Genomic DNA, 22,553 nt, shown 5'->3' with positions numbered 1-22,553 from the left:
AGGGGGAAATCTCTAAGACGATACTCTTAACTGAATACCATAGTTTGGATGTGGTTTGTTCCCCTGGGTCCTTGTGTTGAGGGTTTGGTCCTCAGTGTAGTGATGCCTGGAGGTGATGGAACCTTTAAGCTGTTGGGGCACAGTGGGAGGTCCTTAGGTTACTAGGGGTATGTCCTTGGAAAAGATGAAAGTAGTTCTCAAGCATCCCCTCAGTAGTTCTCAGGAGAGGGTTGTGATAAAAGCCTAAGCTGGGCCCCACAAGCTCTCTGGCTTCCTGTTCAGAGATAAGAACTCTGGCACCTCTACCCATTCCCACCATTGCCATCCACCATGATGTGGCACTGCTGAGAGAGCCCTCACCAGAACTCAGTCCATGTAGGCACCATGCCCTTGACCCTCCAAAACTATAAGCTCTCATCTTATTTCAGCCATTTTTTAAAGATGTTTGTCCCTATTCAGTGAATCTGTCAGTTTTGTGTTACTATAATTAGCTTGCCTTAGGTATTTTGTTATGGTAAGACAAAACTAACTAACAACTGAGTAAAAACAATGTCTGCAAAAATAGCTGGAATTATATACATTTTGGAGGAAATCAATGAATGTGCTAGTTGTAACACAGGTATATGTGCTGGGTTTGGAAAATAAGTATGGGGAGAAAAATAATGACATTTTCAGTAATAGAATCTGAAAAGTCAGCAAATGCAGTGCATTAAAATCTTGTTTAATGATATTAGGAAAAATATTACTGTGAGCATTAATTAGCTAACCAAAGTGATCTGTGGTAAGAATTGTGTATAAACTGAATCAAGTATTAAAGAGGTCCACAAAATATAAAAGGGGTCCACATTTTCTGTACCATATATTTGCTGTATGTTTAGAATACCAAATTTAACATAACAAAAAGGGCAAGTTACATAAGGGCCAAATGTTTTCTCTGATATACGATTTTAATTCACAAGCAGGGAGGGCTAGGGAAAAATAGAGGTACTTTGGATTAGGCATGGGAGTGAAGGGAGGGAAGGGGGTTGGGGTGGGGGGAGGAAGGAAAGTAGAATGAATCAGACATTACCACCCTATGTGCATACATGACTACATGACCAGTGTGATTCTTACATCACATACAACCAAAAGAATGAGAAGTTATACTCCATTTATGTATGATGTGTCAAAATGCATTCTTGTCATGTTTAACTGATTAGAACAAATTAAAAAAATGACAAGTGAAAAAATAAAAAAAGGGGGGCAAGTTACAGATGAGACCAAAATATTTAAAGAGCCAAGTATCAGAAGGCTGGAGGGCAGCATTAACTTTCTTGTGGGTAGACTTGCCTGGAAAAGTTCTTATGCCCCCAGGCAGTGCTGGACCCAATCAAGATAAGCCCACAACCTCCTGGGGATTTCTTGCTTTACTTGGGGAAGATAGCAATCACCAAGGAGCTTGGCACTCAGCTCAGAGGGAACTTCACCCCTCCTTATCTACTCACACAGTTCCCTGATCTGCTACAGACACACAACTCAAGGAATCTGCCTAAAACTTACTTTGTAGAAACTTAAACTCATGTGACAGATCTCTAAATCCTGCAACAGACTTACTTTCCTAATTTTTTTCCTTTCAACAACTCTTTGCTTTCAAACTTTACCTGGTTGGAGGTTTCATTTTCTTCTTTACACCAAGATAAAACTTCATTGAACTGAGAGGAAACATTTTGTCATATTTACTGCTCTGTAAAGAAAAAGATTGTAATTAAACAGGTTTCATAAATGTCCATGCATTTTTGTTGACATTAACAACTGGGTTTAGAATTGTTTAGTTTTTCTCCAATGCTTCATAAATATAATACCAAATTTTAGTAAATGAAGTGTCTTGATTACAATATAATCAAATAAATACTTTTAAATAATCTTGTATATATTCATATGCCCCTTGGGGACAAATGTGCATTAGAACTGATTTTCTCGTATTTAAAAATATAATACATTTGCCATATATTTTGTAACTTTATTACGCCACCGGTGTTATCTGGGACAGCATCCTATATTAAATACATTCATAATTCTGTGCGGAAATGCACGACATTTCATACAGTGTGAGCGAAACAATAGCTCTGAATATATTAATGTTAGTTTGGGTCAAATTTTGGCACTAAATAATACATGATTTTCTGTACATTTTGGATTTCAAAATTATAGAAAACAGACTATGTACCCCTATGGACACATATTGAACTACTTAAATATCATCTCTAATAATTTATTCAAGTTCAGTAGAAAAGAATTATATTTTGCCATTGGTTAAATGAGTTGTATTTTCTCCACAACTCTCCTAACATGTTTATCTGTGCTTAAGTAAATATTTTTAAAAAATTAAAAGATGCATGGACATATATTCGCATAGACAAATTGACAAAGGTTTAATCTGTATATTCTGATTTAAGACAACATAGTAATCACATAGATCTCATTATTCTCCCTTGGATATTCTATAGAAGATTTTACAAAGAGGATAACCATAGAAATAATTTATAATACAACTTTCTCCATATCTCAAACATATGCAAGAAAATCTTATCTTTCAAACTGATAGGCAGATACTATTTATAATCAGAGTAAAGGTTTTGAGGTCTGAAAGACCATGGTACAAATTTGGTTGCATCTTATTAGTCTGTGATTTTACACTACATCTCTTTGACTTCATTTTCTTGTTTGTAAATAAGGATAAAATTATTGACCATATAAATTGGGTTATTATGAAGATGAAATGTATAAGCAAAGTTTTATTGTGTACGGTTACTGTAAAGATTAAATAAAAAAAAATGCCTATAAAGGGTACAGGCCAGTAATTGGCATAAAATGAGCTCACAAAAAGAATAACTATCATTATAATAAATTAATAACAACTATCATTATAATAAATTTACAACACAATCTCATATAAATTAAATATGGATATTTTTAGAACCCAGAACAATGCACAGAAGCCCATGTAGCAAATATACAGTTCAACTGAATAGTAAGTTCTATATAAGTTAAAATATTATGTCTTTTCTTTGTATCAGCAGTCAAACTAGAAAAGTAAGGGGTAGGGGATATATTTATAAAATTAAAAACTAGTTTCCATGTAGCAAACAGATTAGGAAAGTATAAAGAAAATATATATAATGAGGAAAAGTAACCAGGAATATATAATCAAGAATAAATGCTCTGGTGAATAATAGCCTCTGTGGCAGGGACCATAAGGTCCATAATGGTAAGTTTAATCCTAGTCACTATTACCATTAAATTTGTTATTTTTATCACTAAAGATATTTTAAAAAATACACATTTTGGATTTTTTTCCCTCTTATAAACAGATTTCCAGATATGGAGGCACTGAGTGATAGGTCAGCAACATGATTAAGAATTATATTTTTGCTAAGATGACTGATTTATAAAGTTGTAGTTATACATTTACCTGCCTTTTGTAGTTTTGATATGTCAATGATTTTCCCATGTCTTTACTTTTTTGCACTTCTTTATATTTTAAATAGGACATTGGGTCTCTTAAATTTCATATTCTATTCCAGTTGCTATTTACCTTAATTTTGTTCACAGTTTACATCCATTATTTTTAAGTCAAATATACTGATTTTTTTCTTTTGAAGTGTCTTAATTTTTATTTAAGTTTAAAGTGCTCCAACACGTCTGATACTCAGTTCCATGCTCTTACACCTTTACAGGTTGCTATCTTTAAAATTTTAATTAATCAATTTAGAACATATTTTTTTATCTCCGTATAGAGAATTTAAAGTTTTGTTGACAATTATTCCACCCCATGCACTTTTCACAGCATATTTATTCAAAATCCTAATATGTATTTCTCCTAAGTGACTTTATGGTACCATTCCTCTATAGTATACTCACTTTTTATGGTAGGATTATATTATTTAAGCTATTTTAGCTTTATTACATGTCTTAACAGTTGGTTGGGAAAATAAGTCACAATTGTTTTATTTATTAATTTTTTAAAATTATTTCTTTTATTGTTACAGACTGCATTTTGAGTCATTATACACAAATGGGGTATATCTTTTTGTTCCTATGGTTGTGCACGATATAGTTTCAATTATTTTATTTTTAATCCCCTAAGCTGTTTGCCATTATTTGTCTTCTTGAAGTAGATTTTCATTATTTCAAAGTATTAAAATACAACTTACTTTGAAAATTTGAAAAAAAATTATAGTATACTATAAATCAATATTAGAAAGTTTAACATTTTACTTCTATCAGTGAAGTTCTATAATTTTCCTCAAATTAGCTTCTACTTCTTGGTAAGGTCACTTTCTGGTAGTTTATGCATTTTTTCTTTTAAGTTCCACTGGGGACTAATTTCTGACTTTGTGACCTGCTAACTTTTTCAACTTTCAGAGAGAACATTCCAAAATTTGAATGCTCTATTATGGAATAGTTTGGTATCTTGGTATGGTGCTCAGCACCCCACTATAAGAGATATTCAAGGAGAGAGCTGACTTTTAGGAATATGCAGTAGAGGTGACTGCTGACTACCTTTGTCAGAGGTCAATACAGATTCTAGCCAATATGTCCTTCCTGATAGTTCGGTCATTCCGTTGGACACAATACCAACGACAGCAGCAGGCAGGGTAAGAGGCAGCAATTCCAACAGAACAGGGAGGATAACTGTGCATGTGTAGGGAGGAGAAATGTAAAAGACAGCGACAAGTTCAGGCTCGCCTGCATTTTTAAGAACTTTTGTTAACAGGTTGAAAATCTAAAGTAATGCAGTGAATTCCCTGAGCCACTCCTGGCATGGAAGTTCATTATTTTATAACATATTTTAAAGGAACACAAATGAAATAATCAGAGAGATGAACAATTGTGAAGAGAAACCTTTTTCTGTTGCTGTATTGCAATCTTTAAAGTGAATATGCATGAAGAGGAACTGAAAATATCCTAATGAAACATTCTATAAAGGAAATTGTGCTTGGCAAGATGAATTTACTACTGGCATATTACAACTCTGTCTTTTGGTATTCATAATTTCTGGATAATTCCTCCAAAAAGTTCAATGCACTAGACTGTTATGAAGTCTGTAATCTGTTGCTTCAGCCACCATATTTCAAAGTAAAAATTTTAACTGAGCCAATTAAATGAACGTGCTTAAAAAATTATTCCTGTAGCTAAAAGGAGTTTGCTTATTAGTGCGTGCAACTTTTAATGACCCCCTTTACTTACTTGCTTTTTTCACATCATTAACAGTATCATGGTAATATTCTTTGAAACCTCTCACCTTTTATGTAAATCAAGTCTGAAAACATTTTAATTAACATTTTTCTGTGCAGGGAAAACTTGCAAAACAAAATATATCTTCCCCTGTGTATTATCCTAATTTGTTGTTAATGAACATTCATAAATTATCTCTAATTAACACAAAGTTGCTTTAAATACAATTTTCAATTTGAAATTTCTACTCCTTTCTCAGTAAATCATTTTCTAAATACTTACAAGTACAGTATTACATTAATACAAGTACATTAATACAAGTATTAATGGAAAAAGTAAAAAACACAGCCAAATTTTTACTTAAATAAGTTGGGGTGTTTTACTATTGATTACTAATTGTGTAATTGCTTGCAAAGTTAATACTAGCAATGACTTCACCATCAATATTAATAGGGACCCATATTCAATATAAAAAAATAACTGGCAAACTAAAACCATGTATTTAAAGTAACAGTAGCTTTAAAGGAAAACAACCTCTCATCTGCTTTCTTCAATGTGCAAATCAAAATATCAGTTGCATTAGTAATTTATTCTGACAGATGTGCAAATGACATTTTCAAACATTTACTAATTAGACTATAATCCCATAATCTGCTGTCACTGTGATTAAAAAAAAAAAAAAAAAGTGTTCTGTGTCCTTAAAGAGCACTACCTTTCAGACAGGCTCTTGAGACTACCACTGCCTACTAGCATTCAGTAGTTTGTATAAATTATCTTAGAGCAGGATGATCCTTTAAAAAGTATACAAATTCTTAAAACTTATTCTGTTCAGGGATATATAATTCTTCACCTCAGAAAAACCATCTGTTAAGAGGCACTGTTCCATAAACTGGCTTCCTTGGGGCAGACAGTAGAGTTAACATCAGATTGGAGGATAACACTATGAATAACTAAATTGTATGTATAATCATGTTTGAAAATATTTATACTATTTCATGAAAAAGACCTATCCTTTTAAAATAAAATTCTGTCAGCAAAAACATCAAGCTAAAATAATGCAAATTATTAGGATTTTTATAAGTTCTTTCATACAGCCTTTCAAATCTGATACCTGAAAATGCATTCTGACTCCACTACTTACTTGTATTGTGGTCTTGGGTAAGTTTATAATGTTTTTGTGGCTCTATTTATTCACATGCAAAGTATGAATAATAATAGTACTGATTTCATGAGGCTTATTTGTAAAAGTAAAGATAACCTGACATAATCCAAGTGAAATGGCCAGAACTCTGTTTTGCATACAGTAGCCATCTGGGTGTTAGCTGGAACCATCGGGACTGCACTGCCATCACTACTACCAATGACAACTACTTGTTTCTAGGGGCCTTCTCCTGACACACACTGGAAGAAGATTCCTTGAAAGGACTAAAAAGCTCAGGCTGACTTCTAAATGCTCCAAGCTGATACTCAACTACAAAAGTGCCAATAACCAACATATTATGTATATGGAAAAGCAATTATTAAGGAAATCAGCCCGGAAGATCAAGGTGGGTGGCCCATTACCAGGAACCAGAAAAAATTATATCAGATTCTTTTCTACATGACTAAAATAATCAGCTGTGAAGTCTAGCCTTAACTTTAACAATCACAAAGTTCATGAATCTTAAAATCAGGTGTGTTCTATTCACAAGGCTCCAAATCCTTATGTGTCTTATTCCTATGAATTCTATTATTCCTCTATTGACAAGATGGAAGGACGATAATAAACAACCACTTGATACTCAGGCAGACTCCCTTCTGGGTCTGTCAAGTGGAATAATAAGGTTCAAGTACAGTATATAATACAACTTCCTGAATAGAGAAACAAGGGTTGCAGAATTTGGGGTCGTTTTGTTGGTCTCCTGGTTGGACATTCCACTGTCCTGGAAGAAAGCAAATGTAGGATGTACATAGAAAGTAAGAATGCTACTAAAATAGATTTATGTCCACACAGAGGCTTCTCTCCTGGAAGAATACATAAGGAAAGTAGTTATGTAGTGTGTGGAAAGCTCAACAGAAGCCACACACACACACACACACACAAAAGAGAAAAATGGAGCTACAGATTTGGAAAGCTGCCTCATAGTTTTTCTGTTTTTTCTTTTTAATAATATATTAACAGATGTTCTAGTCTAGTTGTTCTCTGTACATTTCCACAGTAGAACACAGTCAAGTGTCATTCACTTAAAGAATGTAAGCAATGTGTTTGGAAGTTCAATAAACACATGTAATTTCATGAGCTATCTTCCCATAATGATAAAAGTAAATAATTCTTATAAAATTTTTAAAAATAATTTTTGTGTATTATGAAACATGTACTTAATCTTTGCTGAAACCAAAGAATAAAATGATCATATTGGAAGTTCTGCAAAATACTGCAATATGAACATTGCAAGTGATGCAAACATAATGTAAACATTAAAAAAAAAGAATGCAAGCAATGTTTACACAACTGAATATTCAGTATAAAAAGTAGTCTCCAGGTCCTGCTGACTGTCATTCTACATTTAAAACCATGGCCCTGGTACTATTTAAATCTCAAAGGAGAAGAGATGGTACTGACTGTAATACAATCATGTGACCACCACTCACAACAGGATGGAGAAATTGCCCTAATGATCTTTCCCTTGGCAATTCCGCAGCAATTTTCTCTCCTACTCACACAAAATTTTCTGACTTCTGTCACCATTAAATGGTTTTGCATATGGTACTATTTTATATCAAGCTTCTTTTGTTCAATAGGTTTTCAACATTCACCTATGTTGCAGCGTGCATTAGAATCCATTCATTTTTATTGATGAGTAGAATTCTATCCTATGAATGTTGCATTCTCTTGTTGGACATTTGGAATGTTTGTAGGCTTTAGCTTTTATGAATAAAGCTAATTATGAGGATGTAATACCCAGAAATAGAATTAATGGGTTATGGGTAAAATGAATAACTTTATTTTAAAAACTGTTCCAGTCTGCCTTTAAACTTCCATTACATCTTACAGAAAGGCCTTAAATTCATCCTATCAGAGAGGAAAACATTCCACGATCTTGCATTTTGTTTAAGAAAAAAAAAAAAAAAAAAAAAAAAACCTGTTACCAGATACAGTGGGGCACACCTGTAATCTCAGCAACCTGGGAGGCCCAGGTAGGAGAATTACAAGTTCAAGGCCAGTCTTGGACACTTAGAGAGATCCTTAGCAAGACCCTGTCTCAAAAAACAAGTGTGGGGCTGGGTTTGTAGCTCAGTGGTAAAGCACCTCTCAGTTCAATCCCCAGTACCAGAAAACAAAAACAAAAACAAAAACCTGTTAACCCTTTATACACAGTAATTGTGTGATCTTACCCTTCCACAAACAATTTATGAGAGTTCTAGTCAATCTGCATCCTTGTTAACATTGGGGTTGTCATTCATGATTTAGGTCAAACCAAAAAGTGTAAAGTAGTATCTCATGGTTTTAATTTCAACATCTAAATGACTAATGATATTAAGCGCTTTTAGTCTGATGGCTTATTGGTCTTCTCTGTATGTTCCTTCAGGTGGTGTCTGTTCAATCCTTTGTTCAAATGTTTGTTGGGATGTTTTTCTTATTGTTGCTTTGGAAGAGTTCTTATCCTGGATATATGCTATGAATATATTTTTCAGCCTGGAACTTATTCATATTCTTAAAGGCATTTTGATGATCATGCTATAGTTATCATAGATATTTGTGAAATATTTCAGTTTAAAATGTATTTTTAAATACTTTCTTGTTTATGCATTAAAGCCACCAAGACTGCTGACTGATACAACCATTGTCATATTACAGATTTGGAAGTTGAGGTTCAGAGGTGAAGTTGCTTATTCACACAACCAGCTCTTAGTGGAAATGAGATTTTTCTAATGCTAACTTCAATTTTCTCATAGCTACATCATTTATCTAACTCCCTGTTTTTATCTCTAGTTCTCTTCTCTATTCTACAATTATCTAATAAAGTCCTTTAGGGAATTCAAACCTAAGAGGAAATAACCAATAAGATTAAATGAATAAATATGACATTACATGAGTCAATTCATTGAAATTTGTCAGAAAGACATTAAGATTTATTATACCATTTGGATTTTGCCTTTCTATGTCACTTTTCATTAATTTCCATTAGCTAAACTTAAGTCTCTTTTGCCTTAGGGTATGACATATTTTCTCTTAATTTTATTGACTAAGATACAAATTTATATGCTAGTTTATGCAATACATTTTAAACTTTTCTTCAGGGCTCAAGTTATTCTCTGTCCTAAAAATTTAAGGTGCTTAGAGAGGCCATAGCAAATTCTCCCCTGTGTTACTGAGTACACTAATGCATATCCAGAGGCTGAAGGAAATCATCAGCTTACCATACATTTTATTTACTGCAGGCAGAGTCTTCATGATAGATGGCTGAGAGTAGTGTATAATGAGGGCATCACTACCCAGACAAATAACGTATGCATGTTCAAATCCAACTTATACAATTACCTTTGGATCCTTGTAAAGAAAGAGGTATCCATCCCGTAAAACAAAATAGCGGTCTTGAAACTTATTTCCAGACAGTATTTTAGCTGGTTCTTCTTTGATTTTCAAGACTCCTTCTTTGATACTTTTCTCTGTGAAGTACAGCATAACTTCTGTTAAGCTGGTACATTTTCACTTATTTAGAGTATAAGAGAAAACATTTACTTATTTTCAGTTTTGACAATACAAAATAATAACTGCTTTTTCTACCACAAAACAGTTAAAGCAAATTCCTGGGAACTCCTTTATCAGGGGTATTGCTCTTTATCCTATACAAGTCTGCCAGTGCTAGCCAACGTTCATGGGCACAGAAAAGGTGATAACTCTAAACTGAGGTGTGCTGAAAGTATAAAATATATACCAGATCTTGAAGACTTTGTTCAAGAAAATAAAAAGCACACTATCAGTATATTAAATGTTGATTACATGTTGAAATATTTTTCATATAAGAAAAAAATAAAACAGTAAAATAGTAAAATTAATTTCTCCTGTTTCTTTATACTTTTTTAACACTGTGGCTACCAGGCAATTTAAAATTACATGTGTGAATTATATTTCTGTTGAACAGCCTTGGTATAAACAATGAAAATAAAAGGAAATGTCTTCAGGAATTCAAACTCAGCAATCCAGGAATTCTAACTCAGGAATTCTTAAGGGAGTAGAAAAATTACTGTAACTAGGAGACAGGCAAGAGTAAGAAAGGGTACAGTAGCATATTTAAGAACAATTATATTTCATGAGCAATATGGTCATTGTGCCATGTTTAGAAATCACTTCACCTAATTCTATTAAAAACTACTTTTTGGTAAGAACACTAACCTTGTATTTGCATTGTATCAATGTATCATGTGTCTAAAAATTTCCTGTAAATCTAGATACTCAACTGTTGACAAGAAATGAAGAAGAGTAGAAAAAAATAGGAACTTGAAGTCAAATGACTATTACATGGTCATTCTGGTGTCAGCATCTGCTTTTCCCATAAAACAGAAGTAAAGACAAGTATTTTGCAGGACTGCCGCGGCCCTTACATTGGAAAACACACAAAAAAATGCCGTAGGGAAGAACACTGCTATCAGGACCTTAAACGATTTTCCTGCTGTTAAGGTGACATAATTTTAAACTATCCATACATAGTTTTTGATATTTTCAAAATAACTTGGAAAGTTTCAGAAAGAACTCTTAGTCCTAATGCTAATAAGCTTTAGGTTTGCTTAGAGAAAACCTTTATTATGACTAGCATCAGAAAATAAAGGTTAAAAATAGGAATAGTTCCTCATTACTCAAATATGAGCATGGTATGACTGAATGCAAGCAAAAACCCCAAGGATTAAATCTGACCACAAACAAGAACACAAACACAGGTAATTAACAAACCCAGATGGTGTTCATGATACATATATCAGCATGTTCTAAGTCATACTGCCCAATTAAGGTTTCTTTGGGGTATTTTGTGACTATAAAGTAATTACTTAAAACCTACTACTAAAATTTGTCTTCTGGTATATTCTCTTAATACTCTGTTACATAGAAAATATTTTAAGGGTATTTTACAACTAAAGAAGAACATGATATATAGCAAGCAATTTAGAAAAAACTGGGCAGATTTAATGCTTCAGCTGAATTAGAATAGGAACTTGGAGAATTCCATTTATAATATTATTAGTTTAAAGGTAGGTAAAGAATTTTTAAAAGCTAAAATTATGTGTGAGATATATTTTATATTGCTTATGCCAGACGACAAAACCCACCCATTCCTCTGATGGTACTGATCATTTAAATTGTTGTTCAAATTAAAACATTTTAAGTCTTACCAATAAGAAATAAGCTAAGGCCTACTGTCTAAGTAACCCAAAGAGAAAGCAAGCTCAGGGGAAAAGGTATCATTTCTGACTTTGGGTGCATATTCATTAAAACTTTATTTTAATAGTATTTGTATGTAATTGAGTATGTTAGCTATATATTACTAAGGGACACCCGAGGAAAGCTATGAGAAGAAAATATGTTAAAGATGAGGAAAGAACACAAAGAAATTTGAAATATGAAATTTGAATATAAAGGTTGAGGATACAGACAACTTTTAAAAGCTCTCACAACTAAATCTGTCTGCTCTCAAGATGTTAAAATACCCTGAAGGACATCTACTTAGGGTGAAAATAAAGGTGCACACACACTTTGTTGGTCATCGTGTACAACTCTAAGTAACAAAGTCAAAGTTACAGATTCAATGGTTTCCAGTAATTCATAATTTTAAGCTGGTCAGCTACTGTATGGTCCCTAAACTTGGGGAGGCTCTGCTCATACATTTGACTCTCTCCAACTTATCCCAAGCAGAAAGTTCCCAGGCTCCAAAAGAATCTGGCTCAGAAAAAGAATTCACAGCAGTTGGGGCCACCATGTCTGCTGTCCAGGTGCTGGTAGCTGAGTTCCACTCTAGACTGTCAGTATGAAATTTTAGTGCATGTACCTGCATGTACCACGAAGACCTTCATAGTATGTCAGCTTCCTTATAATTGATTCTTGAGTTCTTGTCAGAACTCCTGTCTTCGTGCTATGCTTTGGCATCTCTCTTCCTTGGAAACCTGTGATACCTGGACTCTTTCATAACATATTCATCTTTCTGGAGGTCAGATTTTTCTAATTCCTAACTTCAGAGCACTAATATTTCCGATGCCACATAAGCTACCTTTCTAGCCTAATCCCTTCAATCATCCCATATATTATGTTCTTCTAATCTAATCAGAAGGTCAGGTATCACATATCCTATGGTCCTATTTTTCCTCCTCCTCCTTTATAACCATCCCTTGCTACATCTCTCATGCATTAAACTCTGTTCACATTTTGAACATCCTAAACTTTGGATCTCCTTTGTTTCTCTTGTGGTTAGTTTGTCTCAAGGCTTATCAATTACTCTTGTCAAACAACTTTTCCTTGTACTGACCATTTGTAATTTTTTAAAAATTTTAAATTTCATTGATTTTGGCTCTGATTGTAATAATTCCCTTCCTTCTACAGGTTTTGGAATTAGTTTGTTCTTCTTTTTCAAGGGTTTTGAGATGCATCCATAGGTTTATTTGGAATCTTTTTGATTTTCTTCTATAGGCAGTCAAGCTATAAAATTTCCTCTTAGAACTGCCTTCATAGTGTCCAAGAATTTTAAGAATATTTTAACTCTGATCCTAAGAATTTCTAAATTTATACCCTGCTTTCTCCTATCATCCATTAATCATTCAAAAATGTATTACTCAGTTTCCAGGTATTTATATAGTTTCTGTAGAATTGTTTATTTATTTTGGTGTTGATTTCTAAGCTTATTCTATCATGGTCTGATAGGATGCAAGGAAATTATGACAATTTTTTTTTTTTTTAAATTTACTAAGAGTTGCTTGGTGGCCTAAAATAGGGTCTAATTTGAAGAAGGTTTCGTAAACTGAGAAGAAAGGGGTTCATTTATTCTTGGGTGAAATATTCCAGATGTCCATTAAGTCCATTTGATTTAGAATATTTTTCAGTTCCAAACAGTCTTTACTAAGTTTATATCTAGATGGTCTATCCATTGGTAACATAGGCGCGTTTAAATCACCCAGTATTATTGTACTGAGGTCTGAATCTTTAATTCTAGAAGTGTCTGTTTTATATAATTAGGTGCAACAATGTTTGGGGCAGGGTGTAAATATCATAGTAACTTTTTGTTGCAGTGTTCCCTTTTACCTGTGAGTCTCTTGCAAGGAACTGTAGTTGGGTCTTGATTTTTAATTCATTTTGCCAGCGTATGTCTTTTATTTGGAGAGGTGCAACCATTTACATTCAATGTCATTATAGAGAGGTGTCTGTTAATTCCTGCCATTCTGATTTCTCTTTTTTTTCCATCTCAACAAAAATCTCTTAAAACCCATTCTGTTATAACATTTGCAAACACACATTAAATTACATACTAAATAATAAATGAAATTTCTTGAGAGTTTAAAATGAGATCTTTCTAATCTTTTCATCACAATAGAGTGGAACTCCTTCTCTATCTTTAGAGTTGTCAAACTTTTCTTTCTGAGCTTTTTATGTTGATATCTAACTTGTCCACTTCAGTTATTTGTCAGTCAAGAACGTCATCTTGCTCCTCAATTTCTGTCTACATGCCTAGGACTAAGTGCTTAAGATGGCCCAGTCTCAGGGACAGTTCATCTAGGTTGCTCTCGATTTTCGGGTGATAGGCTTGAAGGTGTGGGTTCTTTGGGTAAGCCTCTGTACTCACAGCAGAACCAGGCCCTCTGAGCACAGAGTCTACATCATCCAGCTTTCTGGGGTTTGGGTGGTTGATTTGGTACTTCATCTCCTGTTCTCTACTTGTTTTTATGGCTTCTTTTAATCTGCTGTTCTCCTGGGGAGCGAGGGTACCAGTCTGTTCAGGTAGAGTCTCTGTTGGTTTGGATTCGAAGTAATTGATGAGTACTCCAAACACACTTAATGCTGTTGACGTGTTTCCAGCTAGTCTTCAAATCTTGATCCATTTTGTCCACCATCTTTTCTGTGTGTTCTAGGACTCCTTGCTGCTGAACTAGTTCATAAGGGACAGGGATCAGCTGTGGCCTCTGCCTTGCACAGCACCTTTTGGAGCAGGTAATGCTGCCTGTAGGTGGGTGTACTGGGACTTTCAGGGAGGTTGTGGGCATCCCTCCACTGGGCCGAACAAGAATCTTCATCTTCCATGTTGTCATGGAAACGGTTATAGCTTTTGGGGTAGGCAGACATGGTGCCAGTGAGAGTATCGTCAGGGAAAGAGGAAGAGCAGGGCCAGCCAGTGGCCAAGCACCACACCCCATCCTTCAATCTTCCATTCTGATTTATTTCTAATGTTTGATTTGGTATAATTTCTTATCTCATTAGCTACTTTTCAAATGAGATTTGTTCATTTGTGAGCTCTGGGTTGTGTTTTTGATTTCTTCAGTGTGAAGTTTTTTTTTTTTTTTTTTTTTTTTTTTTAAAGCATGTTCTATAGTGCCAGCTTAGTGGTCAAGAATTCTTCTAGTTTCTGCTTATATTGGAAGTTTACTTTTTTATTTTTTTATTTCTGTTTGATTCTGAAGGATAGCTTTCCTGGTATAGCAATCTTGGTTGACAGTTATTTTCTTTCAGGACTTGGAAGACATTATTCTAAGCCCTTCTGGATTTTAGAGTTCATGCTAAGAAATCAGAAGGAATTATGATTGACTCCTCTATAAATGTGACCTGACATTTTTTTTTTTTTCTTAAGGCTTTTAAAATTCCTTGTTCAGTATGTTAGGCTTTTTAATTATAATGTTATCAAGAGGTTCTTTTTTAGTCTTGTCTACTTGGAGTTCTAAATGCCTCCTGTCTATGGATGTCCATCTCCTTCTAAAAGGAAAAATTTAACTATTATCTCCCAGAAAAGGCTTTTCATTCCATTAGCCTGCATCTCACAATGCTCTTCAATTCATGTGATTCTTATATTTGGTTAATGTTGACCCAGGTTCTTGTATACTCTGGTCATAGTTGTTTTCTTTTCTGTAACATTATCTGAATGTTAAAGACAACCATTTTTGTATTCTATCTTTAAGATTCTGTCTTCTGAGTGGTCTATTCTATTAGACTTTCAACTGAACATTTTATTTGATTTATTGTGTCATACAGGCAAAGACAGCCACAGGCTGAAATTGGAATGATAGAAATTGATATACCATGAAAATGGAGCCTGAAAAAAGGCAGGAGTAGCTACTCTTAAGTTCAAAAAGCAGACATCAAGTTAAAATCTTTGCCACTTGCTCTTCTGACAGAGTAGTAATATCTAGAATACATAAAGAACTCAAAAAACCTTAACACCAAAAAAATGAAACAATTAATGAATGGGATGATAAACAGACATTTCTCAAAATAAGAAATACAAATGGTTAACAAATAAATGAAAAAATTGTTCAACATCCCTAGCAATCAGGGAAATCAAATCAAAATCATACTGAGATTTCTTCTCACTCCAGTTTTAATGACAGACATCAAGAAAACAAAGAATGAAAAAATGCTCTTGAAATGGAGAAAAAGGTACACTTTTGTGTTAGTGGATCTGTAAATTAGTACAACTACTCTGGAAATCAGTATGAGGGTTCCTCAAAAGACTATGATATGGCTATACCATTTCTTGGTATTATCCTGAAGAATTAGTCATCATACTATAGTGATATGTATGTATCCATGTTTATAGCAGCCTAATTCATAATAGTCACCCTATGGAACCAGCCTATATATGTCCATCAATACATAAAAGCATAAAGTGTGGTATATATACTCAATGAATTTTTATTCAGCAATAAAGAAGAGTAAAATTATGTCATTTACATGAAAATGGATGAAACTTGAAAATATTATGTTAAGTGAAATGAATCAAACTCAGGAAGTCAAGAGTCATATATTTTCTCTAAGGGAAAAGAAAGGCAGTAGACATATCTCATGAAGATTGAAGAGAGATCAGTAGAGCAGGAAAAGCATTCAGGAGGACAGAATAGGGAAGGAAGAATGAGGGTAAATATTGCAGAATGATATTGGACAAAGTATATTATAATACCATGTGCATGTACACCATTATGTACAACTATAATGCACCAATAAAAAAATAAGGAAAAAGCTTTTAAAATATAAAATTAAATTTTAAAATTTAAAAAAGCTCTTCCTAATTTAAAATTGTGCATGATTTACTTTGTTTGGTACTTATTCTATAGAAAAAAAAATATATATATATTTCTTATAATTTGGAGGAAGTAGAATTACTGATACATTTTCACTTGTTTTGCATTCATTCAAAATTAATTTTAGAAAAATTTAAATCTACAACTCAGAGAAAACCAAAGTAGACATAGAAGCTTCTTGAAACTAAACTACTTCTCCCTTCCATTGTTTTATTAACACATGAAGGTTTACTTTAGAACAGAGTAGGTGAGATTTCCTTAATTCTGTAGTAGATAATGATAAAAATTAAGATTATGGACTGGGGAGATAGCTCAGTTGGTAGAGTGCTCGCCTTGCAAGCATAAGACCCTGGGTTCAATCCCCAGCACGGCAAAAAAAAAAAAAAAAAGACTGATAGATACAGTATTATGATACTGTAAGAATTTCTTAGGATATGCCAGCTGTATTCCTCATCACTACCACATTCCCAATTGATTTTTCTTTTTGTTATTATATGGAAGAGGATAGGGTTAATGGAGCTAGAATTTTGATAGCATTTTTTGGTAATTATTTACAAGTAGTTAAATTATAGATATAATTACTACTGAAACAATTGATTAGAAAAGTGCAAGAGGTTTTTTGTCACTTTACTGACAATGCAGCTAATTACAGAAATATATTTTCTATTGTTTTTATTATTATATTAAATTATAATATATTATTTCTAAAATAAATTTAGTATTATAAGTGATATAGCTATATGTATATATCTATATGATAAAGAATTTGCAATATCATGCAACTTTCCAAAACAGGAAGTACAGGTACTTTTATCACACGTATACATGTGAAAATTACAGTTCATAGTGTTTGACAAGTTTAAAAAGCAACCACACTCGACTTAGAATTCAGGTTTCTTAATATCTAACTCAGAATTCTGTCTTCTATACTGGGACAAGAAAAACTAAATAAAGAACCACATTTCCTTGATGAGAGAGTGTTGAAAGAGATGTCAAGGATGATTTACTTAAACTGTGTTTCTGCACTTGAAACCTCTCCATAAACATGCTGGCCTGAAATACTCATTTGCTTCATGCTGTATTTGTACCCTTGTGTTTAAATAGGCTTCACGTATTTAGATTTTCTGTTCCCGCCAGGTAAAGATTATGCTCAACAATCCTTTAAATTTTCTACCTTGGATTTCTATATGAAACAGAAAACTAATAAAACTCACCAATTGGCTTTTCCACTAGAGAACTGCACTATCAGAGAAAAGACACTCATAGTCTATAGCAAATATAAAGGACTGTTATAAATTTCCAAGAAAATACTTTAAACTGAAGTAGACTAGATTTTTACCTTCAGCCTTTTACACATCTTTGAATTTAAGAATATTTAATGGGAAATGGAAAGCAAATAATTTCAGCTGGATTATACTTTATGGGTTGTTATTACTTCTGTCAAATTTTTCTCCTATTTTCTTAAATCTATTGAAAGTGAAAGACTTAGATTTTTAGGTCAGAATTTTGCCGGAAGCAGTTTTTGCATTTTTAATTATTCTAATACAAGTTTAATTCAAAACCATGTCATATGCAACACCCTCAATTTACAAACGTGTATTTAAGTTACAACATATATGTTTAAATTATTTCTTCTCTATTTCAATCATTAAGAATCAGTTGATCCTCATGAATGAAATTCTATTGGGAGAATTTAAAGAACTTTAGAGATTAAAATGAGACTCAATGAGAAATTATTTTGAAGCCTTAAGAAAAGTTGATTGAAAGTTTGAAACAATATAAAAAAACATTATAGTAAAAGATGGACTATGACAAAGTCTAAATAGCAACTTAAATGAAGTTTTATTATCCCTATCCCAGTGTCTCAGCTTATAACCCACAGAGTAGAAATGAAATTTGAGATCTATTATCTCTCTTTTCAAGTTAATTAACTCCTAATTACAATAATGGCAATGGCACAGAATGTTTCTGAGAAATAAAAAGCTGCTTTTGAAAAACACCAAATTGCTTTTTAAGTAGAGGCAAAACAAAATTATTTTACTCTCATTTACTTCTATAAAAGTATGTTATCTCATTACCTTAACTGAATGAGCAGAAATTAAATGTGAGATGATTCTAAAATCTATTCCTACTTATGATGTCTACATTTTAAATGGTTCATATAAGATGAGAGAAGCAAAGAACTTAAAACCCCAAAAGTACAGCAAACACCAAGTTCTTGATTTAGAAAGTGTTGCAGGTATTATTATCAGAAGAACTATCAAGAAATCAATGAAATAAATATATGAATATAGAACATATTGTGTGTGTGTGTGTGTGTGTGTGATATAAGTACAGTGCATCTTTATGTTTTGATGTCTATCTGGTTTTTATTTTGTTTGGTCATTGTTACTGCTATTATTTTGGTGTTGGCGTTTGAACCCAGGACTCTTATATGCTAAGCTGAGTTACCACTAAACTATACCCTCCAGTTTGAACTGTTTTAACACAAGATGGTAACACATTAGTTATTTGTTACTTAGAGAAAATGTGGTTGCATCCAACTACTTTTGTATTCAAACTGCTCAATTTCTACTTGAACCCTGAGATGGAAGAAAAAACTCTTATGAAAGGAAAAAACTAATATCTTTCCTTTTCTGATTTGAAGAACAATTGTTTCTAAGATCATTGCAGTCTTCCAACTAATAAAATGTCAGAGAAATCACCTTTGATTTACATTCATTACTCTCCATTTAAGTTCCAGTTTTAAGATGTAGTATATATAATGAATGAAAAAATAATTTAGGAATACCTGGTCATTGTGATTGATTTAGTAGACATTCACCAAGACAGAGACAGAGTGGAATGAATACCTAACCTACCCCAAATCTAGAACAAAGTATATCCCATAAGATGAGTTAACAAGCTCCCAGTTGCTGCAAAACCTGAAAAAATACGGGGGGAATCATGACTTAAGAAATTGATTTTTGGGGCTGGACATATAGCTCAGTTGGTAGAGTACTTGCCTCACATGCACAAGGCCCTGGGTTCAATCCCCAGCACCGAAGGAAAAAAAAAATTATTTTTTTAAAAAAGATGAAAGCTTCATTTAAAGGACAATCCTAGCTGAAATCCACCAAATGTACAATGAATGATAATGAAAGTGATTATTTTGCTTTGATAATCTGAATATAAGTCAAATAATTTTAAATATTCTTGAAAATTTACTGGAGAAGAACTTTTAAATTGGTAATAACTGCAAAAGGAAATGGTTCAATTAACCCATTTATTAATTTAATATTTCATTCTTTTTCTTGCATAGATAACTAATGTCCTGAAAGAAAGTACTACAAGTAGTATAATTATGGATGCTGCATATTGGATTGGCAAAATTAGTTAGGGACAGTGCAGAGACAGGGATTTGTCATCTATAGCTCCCACCCTGTTAGTGGAGTGAAGGAGACAAAAAAAGGCCAACAAAGAAGTTTTCTGACATTTTACGCTAGAGAATGTTTTATTCAAAAGTCTGAAATTGTATCATGTAAGTCTGCTCCTTTCTCTTCTCTCCTTAAGTTACCCAGTCGCCTTATGCAAGATGCTTTGTCTGGTCCTTACAGACCTAATGCTCTCCCAATAGAAGGGCTAATTTGTATCACATCAATATGATAAAATGGAATAGAAGAATCACTGTAACACTCAATCATTACAATGTGCTACTACATAATTTCTTTTCGCCTTTAAACAACATAAAGATTTTACTCATATGTAATGGCTCTAAATCAGCTCATGTACAAACCTGATTGTTTTCAAGGATTAATAGCACAGAATGGTATCTGTTATGGTTTGGATGTGAGGTGTCCCCCAAAAGCTCACGTGTGAGACAATGCAAGAAGGTTCAGAGAAGAAATCATTGGGTTGTGAGTCTTAATCCAATTAGTGAATTTATTTCAGATGGGATTAATTGAAGTGGTAAGATGTGGCTGGAGGAGGTGGGAATTGGGGTGTGGCTTGCGGTATATATTTGTATCTGGTGGGTGGACTCTCTCTGTCTTTGTAGCCTGATCATGATGTGAGCCACTTCCCTCTGCCATGATATTCAGTCTCACCTTGAGTCCCAAGGAATGGAGACTTCTGTCTATGGTTAGGGACCTCTGAAACCAAGAGCCCTCAAATAAATTCTTCCTCCTCTACAGTTGTGTTGGTCAGATCATCTAGTCACAGCAATGAAAAAGCTGACTAAAGGAGTATCTTTGCTTTGGGTCACCCCAGACCTACATGTACAAAATCTTTCTTTCTATCATTGAATTTTAAGGTCTTAATTCTTAGAGATTTTAATCATACGGCCAGCCCTCTAGCATTCACATAACAGTTAAGGTATTATACGTAGGTGTAAATTTCAACATTTGGCAATGTGGGGAATTAAGGACATGTTAGAAGAATATCTGAAGAAAACAGAAAATTTTAATCAGAAAGAAAGATAAAATTAGATGGAAAACATAGTTATCTTTTATGAGAAAATAGACCTTGGGAAGTGATCACATGTGTTTCATAATGGTGACAGGATATGGCTCAATACTTTTTCTTTCTTTCTTTCTTTTTTTTTCCTTTTTTTTTTTTTTTTTTTGAGAGGTGAGGTGGTGGTAGGAATTCAACCCAGGACCTTGTACATGATAAGCAAGTGCTCTCCCACTGAGAGTTACATCTGTTACATCTGTAGTCCAGTTTATTTTTTCCTAATGCTTTTTCTTTGTCCTGATATTAAAATGGAAGAATAACAGGTTTTGAGAGTTAGAACAGATTTCACAGATTATCTAAATTACCACTGCCATCTGAACTAGATAATAAATACCTTGTTGTACAGAGATGCCCTGTAGCATCCTTGGTCTATATCTGCTAAATATGGAACCCACAATTTCTCAACACATACCCAAGTTATGACAGCCAAAAATGTCCACAGGCATATTCAAATGTCCCTGGGTGGCAAAAACAACCCTAAACCCACTGCTCTATGACATATATCCATGATGCACTCAGGTGACTAGAGAGAAGTTATATGGCAATCCCTAAGAAGGGATGGCAAGGAGCATCAAGAATATAGGTAGGATTAGTAATTCAAAATTAGGTAAAGCCCTCTGAAAGGCTAAATTTCTACAGCAAAAGAATAATAGCTGTCTTATTTTGATGTTCATAAAAACAATGCATTTTGCAAAAGTACTTCCACTTAAATATAAGATACAAAGGACAGTATTGTGAAATCAGAAATTCCCCACAATAACTTTGGCATAGTTACACACTCACTGATCATGGCTATTAGTCTGTAATTGTATTGAGCAGATTTCCAGCATTTTAGAACTGTACAATGCTCCCCATCCTTATTCTTTTTTCTTAAATAATGAGAAGACAGACAAATCTGTTCTCAAAGTTAAAGTTTAGTATCCAAGTAATATGAAGCAAGTTCTCTAATCTATTTTCCTCATTTGTAAACTTCAACTGATAACACAACCAACAGGGAAATTTTTAACAGTTTTAGTAAGTTTCAATGTCTACAGAGCATGAATAATCATACATAATTAACAAAACAGTAAGGGTCATTTTTAACATAACTTATAAAGTTTGTGGTTAATTTCATATTAAAAACTTAAATCCTTACATATGTTCAGAGATTGTCTTATACAGTTCACTTGTGCAAGATAACTTCTTATTTCACCTTGCAATGTACATTGTTTCCTTCCAGGTGAATGGAAAGTATTCTTGCTGAAAGTGTTAAATTTTGTACTTATTTGTGTTCTAGTGTCACTGTGAAAAAAGTGACACTTACATTAAGTACTCAATCTCAGAGCCAATCTTGACCTTCTTGAATGGCCAAAAATTTTTCCAATAAAAGCATAATTCAAGAAAAAGACTCACCATAAGTTTCACATTTGGAAAACCCATAAGCACAAAAACAGCAAACAACCCTTAAAAACAGGAACCATTACATCTAAAACTTTTAACTTGGTACTGTCAAATGACCAACTATTACCATAGGACTACGTGCTAGGAAGATTTCTGCCCATCCATATATTATTCTTTTCTATGATATCATGTAATCAGATTCTGTGTTTAGCTAT

General features: G+C 33.4%; 1 protein-coding gene and 1 pseudogene across 4 annotated transcripts in view; both read right to left on the bottom strand.

Annotated features, from left to right (window-relative positions):
- Arap2 (ArfGAP with RhoGAP domain, ankyrin repeat and PH domain 2) overlaps positions 1 to 22,553 on the bottom strand; it is a 180,504-nt gene that overhangs the window by 14,660 nt on the left and 143,291 nt on the right. For all 4 annotated transcript variants that reach the window (XM_047566103.1, XM_047566101.1, XM_047566100.1 and 1 more), the window contains 2 exons: positions 9,740 to 9,867; positions 1,641 to 1,723 (listed from right to left, as the gene is read on the bottom strand). In XM_047566103.1, coding sequence (XP_047422059.1) covers positions 1,641 to 1,723; positions 9,740 to 9,867 — 211 coding nt within the window. The remainder of the gene's footprint in view (positions 1 to 1,640; positions 1,724 to 9,739; positions 9,868 to 22,553) is intronic.
- Positions 13,794 to 14,728, bottom strand: LOC124994342 (synaptosomal-associated protein 29-like; annotated as a pseudogene).

Source organism: Sciurus carolinensis, chromosome 10, assembly GCF_902686445.1.
Source record: "Sciurus carolinensis chromosome 10, mSciCar1.2, whole genome shotgun sequence".
NCBI classification, from domain to species: Eukaryota; Metazoa; Chordata; class Mammalia; order Rodentia; family Sciuridae; genus Sciurus; species Sciurus carolinensis.
Note: the sequence above shows the minus strand (reverse complement) of the source record. Positions and strands in the feature narration are given on the sequence as shown.